Genomic DNA, 11,804 nt, shown 5'->3' on the forward strand with positions numbered 1-11,804 from the left:
CTTCTCAGAGCAGGAGTGCTGATGTAGGGCCAGGGCCACCTGTCCATATAACTGATCCTTGATCAGCACTCCTGCTCTGAGACTCATTGTGAATACGGGATCAGGCTAACTCCTCCCATGGTTAACCCTTTAACTTCCTGTTGTTCCCCAGGAGTACTTCCTGAGGACAGAGTTGACCAGCGCCCTGCTGACCGAGGGACAGCCCCCATGCTGCTCCGTGCGGGAGTGTCATAACCACATCATGCCCGTCTGGCCCCTCGCCATGTGCAAGCTGCCACTCTAATACGTAAGGCCCCACTTCCTCCTCCCTACCACCATACCACATTCTGATTTGCAATGTCTCTCAACCAGACCTGATAGTTTCAGACAGGTGTGGGTGCAGGAGTTCTAAAAGAATGTCCCACATTCCACCAACAGCTAACCAGTCAGACCTGTGAGCCAACTGTAATAGCTAGTCAGTCGGTCAGAGTGCACAAAGAAGCAGATGTTTTATCAGCTTGAGTACTTTGAGGTTAACAACATAAGCATCATCATAAGTCATGTCCATTGTTTCCATAAAGACACAGTTGCCAGTACTCTAATGGCAACGGTAAAAAAAGTATTTGTGGTTAGTTTGGAATGCAATTTAAAGTGTATTAGTGTTTGGATGGAATAAGATGACTTCACACCCGCCAACAAACTGCCATATAAGGAATAGGGTGCCTTTTGGGATGAGGCAGGTGGCCGTGTTTCGAGAGGATCAAAACCGCAATGTGTCATGGGTAAATTGACTGAGTAACAGATCTATACATAATAATGATTTGTTATTTATGATGCAAGGGGATTTGTAGATCAGTCGCCTGCAGACGTTTTGATGCTCTCGAACACAGTCTGTCTCTCCATGCACAGCTGCATCCTTACAGACACTCACAACTGTGTTTTAAAGAGTTGGAGAGAAGGTGTTTACCAAGAACAGCTGTTTGGTCGTGTCTTTTGTTTACATTTGGTCCTGGGAAAAAGTATACCGTCTCTGCCTCAAATCCAGATTCTATGAATTTAGGAATGTCCTGGATATGGGAGGGTTTTTCCTTCTACACTGAACAAAAATATAAAAGCATCATGTAAAGTGTTGGTCCCATATTTCATGAGCTGAAATAAAATATAAATTGTTTTGCACACATTTGTATACACCCCTGTTGTGAGCAAGATGATCCTCTCTTCTACTAAGATGATCCATCCACCTGACAAGTATGGCATATCAAGAAGCTGATTAAACAGCATGATCATTACACAGGTGCACCTTGTGCTAGGGACAATAAAAGGCTACTCTAAAATGTACAGTTTCTTAACAACAAGATGCCACAGATGTCTCAAGTTTTGAGGGAGCGTTCAATTGGCTTGCTGACTGGATGAATGTCCACCAGAGCTGTTGACAAAATGTAATGTTAATTTATCTGCCATAAGCAACCTCCAATGTCGTTTTAGAGAAGATGGCAGTATGTCCAACCGGCCTCACAACCACAGACCAAGTGTAACCACGCCAGCCCAGGATCTCCACATCTGGCTTCTTCACCTGCGGGGTCGTCTGAGACCAGACACCCGGATAGCTGATGAAACTGGGTTTGCACAACTGAAGAATTTCTGCACAAACTGTCAGAAACCTTCTCAGGGAAGCTCATCTGCATGCTCGTCGTCTTCAACAGGGTCTTGACCTGACTGCAGTTTGGCGTTGTAACTGACTGCAGTGTGAAAATGCTCACCTTCGATGGCCACTGGCATGCTGGAGAAGTATGCTCTTCACGGATGAATCCCTGTTTCAACTGTACCAGGCAGATGGGGGCGAGTGGTTTGCTCATGTCAACATTGTGAACAGAGTGTGACCCATGGTGGTGGTGGAGTTATGGTATGGGCAGGCATAAGCCATGGACAACAAACACAATTTAATTTATCAATGGCAATTTGAATGCACAGAGATACCGTGACCAGATCCTGAGGCCCATTGTCCTGCCATTCATCCAACCTTATGTTTCAGCATGATAACGCACGGCCCCATGTCGCAAGGATCTGTACACAATTCCTGAAAGCTGAAAATGTCCCAGTTCTTCCATGGCCTGCATACTCAACAGACATGTCACCCATTGAGCATGTTTGGGATGCTCTGGATCAACACATACGACAGCATGTTTCAGTTCCCAGACAATATCCAGCAACTTCGCAGTCATTGAAGAGGAGTGGGACAACATTCCACAGGCCACAATCAACAGCCTGATCAACTCTATGTGAAGGAGATGTTTTGCGCTGCATGAGGCAAATGTTGGTCACAGCAGATACTGACTGGTTTTCTGATCCACGCTCCTACCTTTATTTTAAAAGGTATCTGTGAACAACAGATGCAGATCTGTATTCCTCAGTCATGTGAAATCCATAGATTAGGGCCTCATGAATTTATTTCAATTGACTGATTTCCTTATATGAACTGTAACTCAGTCAAATCTTTGAAATTGTTGCATTATATGTGTATGTCCTTAACGTCAGAACCTGACTACTCTAGGGTGAATCTGTCAGACCAGTGAAACAAAGTACCATCGATCTAATGAACAGTTAATATTTAGACAGAAACCCGTCTGGAAGATGGCTGTCCGGGGAATTCTGACTCACACAAGCTTATATAGATCATCACACACATTCCTACTCATGACAGGAAATCAAGGTTGTCTGGTATGTTCCAGTGTGATCATATGTGTGCAAGAATACACCGCAGAAACAAGTAGGACGCCACTGGCACCACTTCATGTTTATTAGGGAAAGGTGCAATCTTCCCGATTTTGTACAATTTCAACCTCTTAGCACTGCACACAAATATAGCCCAAACTGTCATTTTCTCATACATTTGCACGCACGTACATGGATGTAACTACCAATGTATTTATTCAACATTTTGCACGATGAAATATCTTGAGTGGAACCATCTCGTTTTCAAGTGTCCAAATGAAAAAACTCAACTTAACAACTATAATAATACAGCAGCTACTGTCTAACAATAATAATAAAACATGTATATAACTTACATAGCAATACAAATAAAAACATGTATATAACTTACATAACAATAATAATAAAACATGTATATAACTTACATAGCAATACAAATAAAAACATGTATATAACTTACATAGCAACACAAATAAAAACATGTATATAACTTACATAACAATACAAATAAAAACATGCAATTATCTTCACGTGGTGATGTTTCGATTAGTTAAAAACAGTTTGTTCTTAACATTTGAAAAAGGTCTTTCTTAATTCTTCAATGTGTAATTTGAATACCCTGATTTCAATAGGTAAATTATTCCAGTCAGTTGGGCCTTTGTATCTGAAAGATACTCCAACCTCATGTTTATTTCTGCTGTTGTCTAAAGGTGTAATATGAGTCTTGTAAAATTAGGTGTTCCTTTAATAGAAAGTACCAGTCAAAAGTTTGGACAAACCTATTCATTCAAGGGTTTTTCTTTAATAATAACACGAGAACTAATGTTAAACATACTGTGCCCATAAAACGTATATAGTTTAAGAACTTATGTGAAAGAGCATAGTTAGAAAGACATGGCTAATAGAAATCAAACCGTATGGACATCAGAAATAGATGGGAGAAGTTGAGGACGGACAGGAGTAAAAACAAACAAAATAGAACTATTGTAAAATAAAATGTAGTTTGTATAAGCTGTAAAAACACACCTAAGCGTTGTTGTTGACTATTTTGCTCCAATTGGGGAGGGGGTGATAGGGTTGGAGGGTAATAAAGGAAAACATTTTTTTTAAATGTAAAGGTGTGTATATGTATGTATGTATGTATGTATGTATGTGTGTGTGTGTGTGTGTGTGTGTGTGTGTGTGTGTGTGTGTGTGTGTGTGTGTGTGTGTGTGTGTATATATATATATATATGTGTATGTATGTGTATGTATGTATGTATGTATATATATAATATATATACATATCATGCTGAATATGTATATATATATATATTGTATGTATGTATGTATGTATATATATATATTATATGTATGTATGTATGTATGTATATATATTATATGTATGTATGTATGTATGTATACATACATACATACATACATACATACATACATACATACATACATACATACATACATACATACATACATACATACAATATATATATATATACATATATATAATATATATATAATATATATATATTATATATATGTGTATATATATATGTATATATATGTATATGTATGTATATATATATATATATATATATATGTATATATATATATGTATATATATATATATATATATATGTATGTATGTATGTATGTATGTATGTATATGTATATATATGTATGTATATATATGTATATATATGTATATACATATACATACATACATACATACATACATACATACATACATACATATAATAGAATAATAGTGAAGGCAACTATGAAATAACACATGGAATTGTGTAATAACCAAAAAAGTGTTAAATAAATGAAAATATATTTTATTTTTGCTTTGACAGCTTTGCACACGCTTGGCATTCTCTCAACCAGCTTCACCTGGAATGCTTTTCCAACAGTCTTGAAGGAGTTCCCACATATGCTGACCACTTGTTGGCTGCTTTTGTTTCACTCTGTGGTCCAACTCATCTCAAACCATCTCAATTGGATTGAGGTCGGGTGATTGTGGAGGCCAGGTCGTTTGATGCAGCACTCCATCACTCTCCTTCTTGGTCAAATAGCCCTTACACAGCCTGGAGGTGTGTTTTGGTCATTATCCTGTTGAGAAACAAATGATAGTCCCACTAAGCGCAAACCAGATGGGATGGTGTAACGCTGCAGAATGCTGTTGTAGCCATGCTGGTTAAGTGTGCCTTCAAAATAAATCACTGAGTGTCACCAACAAAGCACCCCCACACATCACACCACCTCCTCCATGCTTCACAGTGGGAACCACACAGGTGGAGATAATCCATTCACCTACTCTGCGTCTCACAAAGACATGGCGGTTGGAACCAAAAATCTCACATTTGGACTCATCAGTCCAAAGGACAGATTTCCACCGGTCTAATGTCCATTGCTTGTGTTTCTTGGCCCAAGCAAGTCTCTTCTTATTGGTGTACTTTAGTAGTGTTTTCTTTGCAGCAATTCAACCATGAAGGCCTGATTCACGCAGTCTCCTCTGAACAGTTAATGTTAGACATGTCTGTTACTTGAACTCTGTGAAGCATTTATTTGGGCTGCAATCTGAGGTGCAGTTATTCTGATGAATTTATCCTCTGCAGCAGAGGTAACTCTGGGTCTTCCTTTTACTGTGGCGGCCCTCATGATAGCCAGTTTCATCATAGCGCTTGATGGTTTTTGTGACTGCACTTGAAACTTTCAAAGTTCTTGAAATTTTCCAAATTGACTGACCTTCATGTCTTGAAGTAATGGACTGTCGTTTCTCTTTGTTTATTTGAGCTGTTCATGCCATAATATGGACTTGGTCTTTTACCAAATAGGGCTAACTTCTGTATACCAACTCTACCTTGTCACAACACAACTGATTGGCTGAAATGGATTTAGAAGGAAATAAATTCTATAAAATAACTTAACAGGGCACACCTGTTAATTGAAATGCATTCCAGATGACTACCTCATGAAGCTGGTTGAGATAATGCCAAGTGTGCAAAGCTGTCATCAAGGCAAAGGGTGGCTACTTTGCAGAATCTTAAATATAAAATATATTTTGATTTGTTTAACACTTTTTCCATATGTGTTATTTCATAGTTTTGATGTCTTCACTATTATTCTACAAAGAAGAAAATAGTAAAAATAAAGAAACCACAGAATGAATAGGTGTTTCCAAATTTTGGGCTGGAACTATATATACAAGGAAATTTAATTTAATACATTTCAAAATAATTTGGTACCAATGCAGTTGTCTTCTGTTTGGGGGTGACAGACAATTTAACGATTCACACATTGTGCAATGATGTGTCTTATAATAACATTAAAGAATGAATCTGCAAGGATAGTTATAAATTACATTTAATTCACGAAGTAAGGTCTTGGTTGTGTTTTGATAGATGTCACCATAATCTAGGATAGAAATTTTTAGTTGGGTTACTATGGTCTTTCGAACAAGTCTTAGATATGTATAGTAACCCAAGCTTATACAGTGCATTCACTTCACTTTTTCCACATTTTTTAATTTAGGTTACAGCCTTATTCTAAAATGGATTAAATCATTTCCCCCCTCAATCTACACCTAATACCTAATAATGACAAAGTGAATACAGGTTTAGACATTTTTGCAAATTTCTAAAAAATAAAATAAAAAAAATACCTTATTTACATAAGTATTCAGACCATTTGCTATGAGACTTGAAATTGACCTCCGGTGCATCCTGTTTCCATTGATCATCCTTTTACAACTTGATTGGAGTCCACCTGTGGTACATTCAATTGGCTCTATGCATTATACCGCCTCCAACGTACTAATTTACTTCCGATCGGGTTGATGACTTCCGGAGCGAGTTCTGCTATTGTTTTTATCATTAGCTTACTAGCTATCGTCGATGCATTTCTGACAAATAGTTCGCAATGACTACGTTTAAATTACAGCTCCGCGAAGGAGGTGCTAATGAACATTGTTCAGTGCCTCTGTGTTCAGTTCCTTCCAAATGTAATGGTATTGTGAGCTTCCATCGTTTCCCGGTCGATGTAGAGCTCAGAAAAAAAGTGGTTGGTGGCAGTACGTCGTGACAACTTTGCTGTCACCAAACACACAAAGATGTGTAGTACACATTTCGTCGAAAGTGACTTTGTTGAGGGAAAAATTGGGGGGGGGGGGACAATACCTAAAAATATATGTTGTTCTTACTGTCTTCACGTGGAACTGGCACATTCAAAGGAGACCTGGTGTTTGGGAAAGAAGACTGAAACCTCCTGCTCCGACTGAGGGGGTTGAATAACAAGGTGCGCTGCCTATGGACTGTGCCGTCTCTGATCCGGTCCAGAGCATGGGCCAAGCCAGTGTAAATGTACATGTGTTTATTTGCTAGCAGCAAAATAATAATTTGTTTATCTACGACATGTATCAATCATTTGTGTTGTAGTGAATATCAGTTTGTGCGGAGCTTGTATTGGCTTTAATTAGGCAATGAGTAACGGGTGCGGGAAAGAAATCGAGTAAACACAGAATAGAAGGGCCACCAGATGATTGCACAGAGCACTTCCTGCAACACAGGAGCAGTGGCTTTGGACCACTATCACTGGTACGGCGTGCTTTAACACCATCTGTGAAGATAAGTGTGATGAAAGACTGAAGTGAGAAACAAGAATGAATAGAGTCGGTCCAAGAATTGAACCCTGTGGCGCCCCCATAGAGACTGCCAGAGGTCCGGACAGCAGACCCTCCGATTTGACACACTGAACTCTATCAGATAGTAGTTGGTGAACCAGTCGAGGCAATCATTTGAGAAACCAAGGCTGTCGAGTCTGCCGATGAGGATGTGGTGATTGACAGAGTCGAAAGCCTTGGCCAGATGAATGGATACGGCTGCACAGTAATGTTTCTTATCGATGGCGGTTAAGATATCGTTTAGGACCTTGAGTGTGGCTGAGGTGCACCCATGACCAGCTCTGAAACCAGATTGCATAGCAGAGAAGGTATGGTGAGATTCAAAATGGTCGGTAATCTGTTTGTTGACTTGGCTTTCGAAGACCTTAGAGAGGCAGGGTAGGATAGATATAGGTCTGTAGCAGTTTGGGGCAAGAGTGTCCCTCCCCTTTGAAGAGGGGGATGACCGCAACTGCTTTCCAATCTTTGGGAATCTCAGATGACACGAAAGAGAGGTTGAACAGGCTAGTAATAGGGGTGGCAACAATTTCGGCAGATAATTTTAGAAAGAAAGGGTCCAGATTGTCTAGCCCGGCTGATTTGTAGGGGACCAGCTTTTGCAGCTCTTTCAGAACATCAGCTAACTGGATTTGGGAGAAGGTAGGAGTAGCCAGGTGGAAAGCATGGCCAGCCGTAGAAAAATGCTTATTGAAATTCTCAATTATAGTGGATTTATCAGTGGTGACAGTGTTTCCTATCTTCAGTGCAGTGGGTAGCTGGGAGGAGGTGTTCTTATTCTCCATGGACTTTACAGTGTCCCAGAACTTTTGAGTTAGTGTTGCAGGAAGCAAATGTCTGCTTGAAAAAGCTAGCCTTTGGCTTTTCTAACTGCCTGTGTACAATGGTTTTTAGCTTCCCTGAACAGCTGCATATCACGGGGGCTGTTCGATGCTAATGCAGAACGCCATAGGATGTTTGTGTTGGTTAAGGGCAGTCAGGTCTGGGGAGAACCAAGGGCTATATCTGTTCCTGGTTCTAAATTTCTTGAATGGGACATGCTTATTTAAGATGGTTAGGAAGGCATTTAAAAAAACAAAAAAACAGGCATCCTCTACTGACGGGATGAAATCAATATCCTTCCAGGAAACCCCGGCCAGGTCGATTAGAAAGGCCTGCTCGCTGAAGTGTTTCAGGGAGCGTTTGACAGTGATGAGTGGAGGTCGTTTGACCGCTGACCCATTACGGATGCAGGCAATGAGGCAGTGATAGCTGAGATCTTGGTTGAAGACAGCAGAGGTGTATTTAGAGGGCAAGTTGGTTAGGATGATATCTATGAGGGTGCCCATGTTTAAGGCTTTGGGGAGGTACCTGGTAGGTTCATTGATCATTTGTGTGAGATTGAGGGCATCAAGCTTAGATTGTAGGATGGCTGGGGTGTTAAGCATGTTCCAGTTTAGGTCGCCTAGCAGCACGAGCTCTGAAGATAGATGGGGGGCAATCAGTTCACATATGGTGTCCAGAGCACAGCTGGGGGCAGAGGGTGGTCTATAGCAGGCGGCAACAGTGAGAGACTTGTTTTTAGAGAGGTGGATTTTTAAAAGTAGAAGTTCAAATTGTTTGGGTACAGACCTGGATAGTAGGACAGAACTCTGCAGGCTATCTTTGCAGAAGATTGCAACACCGCCCCCTTTGGCAGTTCTATCTTGTCTGAAAATGTTGTAGTTTGGGATGAACATTTCAGAATTTTTGGTGGTCTTCCTAAGCCAGGATTCAGACACAGTTAGAACATCCAGGTTGGCAGAGTGTGCTAATGCAGTGAATAAAACAAACTTAGGGAGGAGGCTTCTAATGTTAACATGCATGAAACCAAGGCTATTACGGTTACAGAAGTCATTAAAAGAGAGCGCCTGGGGAATAGGAGTGGAGCTAGGCACTGCAGGGCCTGGATTCACCTCTACATCGCCAGAGGAACAGAGGAGGAGTAGAATAAGGGTACGGCTAAAAGCAATAAGAATTGGTCGTCTAAAACGTCTGGAACAGAAAGTAAAAGGTTTCTGGGGGCGATAAAATAGCTTCAAGGTATAATGTACAGACAAAGGTATGGTAGGATGTGAATACAGTGGAGGTAACTCTAGGTATTGAGTGATGATGAGAGAGATATTGTCTCTAGAAACATAATTGAAACCAGGAGATGTCATCGCATGTGTGGGTGGTGGAACTAATAGGTTGGATAAGGTATAGTGAGCAGGACTAGAGGCTCTACAGTGAAATAAGCCAATAAACACTAACCAGAACAGCAATGGAAAAGGTATATTGACATTAAGGAGAGGCATGCTTAGTAGAGTGATCAAAAGAGTCCAGTGAGTAGTGAGGTTGGTAGGGGTCACGGCGATTCAGACAGCTAGCCGGGCCATCGGTAGCAAGCTAGCATAGGATGGAGATCTGTTTTTAACCACCTTGTGCGTTTCCGTCGGTAGGATTAGTGGGGTTCCGTGTGGTAGAGGGGATCAATCCAATTCGCAAAAAAAACCCAATAGATACAGTTAGAGGCCCAAGAAGAAAAATAAAATATATAAATAAATTGTCCGATAGGTCTGTTCAGATAGCAGCCGATAAGACAGCTAACGATTAGCGGACCGCAGATGGGCATTCAGGTAACGTCGCGACGGAGGAGCCAGCCGGATAACTCCCTCGGGTAGATAACGTTGGTAGTCCAGTTGTGAAGGCCCGGTGGGGCTCCGCGTTGGCAGTAAAACGGGTCCGGATAGGTGATTGTTGCCCAGGAGTGACTGATGGAACTCTTCAGCTGGCTAGCTCCGGAATAATTGATGTTTGCTCCGGAATTGACGTAAGCCGATAGTCACACGGATAGCAGGTAGCTAGCTGCGAGATCCAGGTATAAATGTCCAGAGTTAGCGGTTGAAATCCGGGGACATGGAGAGAAAAATAGGTCCGGTATGTTCCGGTCCGAGCCGCGGCGTACAAAACTGGCGATAGATTTTCGAGCTAAAGGATAGCTGAATACTAACGATTAGCCAGTAAAGAAGCTATCTAGCTTCTGGTTAGCTTCTATGGAGGATTACAGATTTAAATTAAATTGGTGAGGCGGGTTGCAGGAGAGTGTTTTGAAGATGAGTTTATGGAAAATAAAAAATATATATAAAAATGTATGCAAGGAAAGTTGTAAATATATATATATTTATATATTTACAACTTTCCTTGCATACATTTTTATATATATATTTTTTATATACGGGACACGACAAGGACAAAAGACGTCTGACTGCTATGCCATCTTGGAGCAATTGAGTGTACATCATTTTATGAAGTAACTAGCTAGCTAGCTAACTAGCTAGTTACAGCTACAGCTAACGTTATATCTGTCACTGACTTGGTACTCACCTTCATAGTTGTTTATGTAGCTTCCTATATACATCTTGAACCCCTTTTCATTCTTGCTAGCTGGAGTCTCCCGGGGGCTGATTTAACAATTCAATGTACATCATGAATATTAATTTGAGGCAAGTCCTGAAGACACCTAGTAAAAAACTGCGACATAGTGGTAGTAACGTTATATTGTCGATAACAACTAGACTGACCGGAAATTGCCACACTGTTAGGAAGTGTGTTTAGAACGTTCAATCATGGAATGTGCATAAGGGCTATTGTTTGGACATGATTTGTAAAAGGAACACACCTGTCTATATAAGGTCCCACATTTGACAGTGCATGTCAGAGCAAAAACCAAGCCATGAGGGCGAAGGAATTGTCCGCAGAGCTCAGAGACAGGATTGTGTCTGCACAAATCTGGGGAAGGGTACCAAAACATGTCTGCAGCATTGAAGGTCCCCAAGAACACAGTGGCCCTCATCATTCTTAAATGGAAGAAGTTTGGAACCACCAAGACTCTTACTAGAGCTGGTCCCCCAGCCAAACTGAGCAATCGGGAGAGAAGGTCCTTGGTCAGGCAGGTGACCAAGAACCCAATGGTCACTCTGAAAGAGCTCCAGAGTTCCTCTGTGGAGATTGGGAGAACATTCCAGGACAACCATCTCTGCAGCACTCCACCAATCAGGCCTTGATGGTAGAGTGGCCAGACGGGAGCCACTCCTCAGTATAGGCACATGACAGCCTACTTGGAGTTTGTCAAAAGGCACCTAAAGGACTCTCAGACCATGGGAAACAAGATTCTCTGGTCTGATGAAACCAAGATTGATTGAACTCTTTGGCCTAAATACCTGGAGGAAACCAGGTACCGCTCATCACCTGGCCAATACCATCCCTACTGTGAAACGACGCAGAGGTTGAGAGGATCTCCAGAGAAGAATGGGAGAATCTCCCCAAATACAGTTGTGCCAAGCTTGTAGCGTCATACCCAAGAAGACTCGAGGCTGTAATCACCGCCAAAGGTGCTTCAACAAAGTACTGAGTAAAGGGTCTGAATACTTACAGTATG

The 11,804-nt window shown here is 41.1% G+C and overlaps 1 protein-coding gene and 1 long non-coding RNA gene across 5 annotated transcripts in view; one reads left to right on the top strand and one right to left on the bottom strand.

The window, feature by feature from the left end:
* fbxo18 (F-box DNA helicase 1) overlaps positions 1–1,066 on the top strand; it is a 28,125-nt gene extending 27,059 nt beyond the window's left edge. For 2 of the 4 annotated variants that reach the window (XM_052460267.1, XM_052460266.1), the window contains exon 20: positions 152–1,027. In XM_052460267.1, the coding sequence (XP_052316227.1) occupies positions 152–283 (132 nt within the window). In that variant the 3' untranslated portion in view covers positions 284–1,027. Of the gene's footprint in view, positions 1–151 lie in introns of all 4 variants that reach the window. The other 2 variants (XM_052460268.1, XM_052460269.1) reach the window with 2 other exon arrangements.
* A 1,683-nt stretch (positions 1,067–2,749) lies between these two features.
* LOC127906899 (uncharacterized) lies at positions 2,750–3,884 on the bottom strand. Its single transcript, XR_008063061.1, has 2 exons — positions 3,083–3,884; positions 2,750–3,013 (listed from the first exon to the last, which is right to left on the bottom strand). It is a non-coding gene; the product is annotated as an uncharacterized LOC127906899 (long non-coding RNA).
* Positions 3,885–11,804: the final 7,920 nt, after the last annotated feature.

The sequence above is a fragment of the Oncorhynchus keta genome, chromosome 13 (assembly GCF_023373465.1).
Source record: "Oncorhynchus keta strain PuntledgeMale-10-30-2019 chromosome 13, Oket_V2, whole genome shotgun sequence".
Classification (NCBI taxonomy): Eukaryota; Metazoa; Chordata; class Actinopteri; order Salmoniformes; family Salmonidae; genus Oncorhynchus; species Oncorhynchus keta.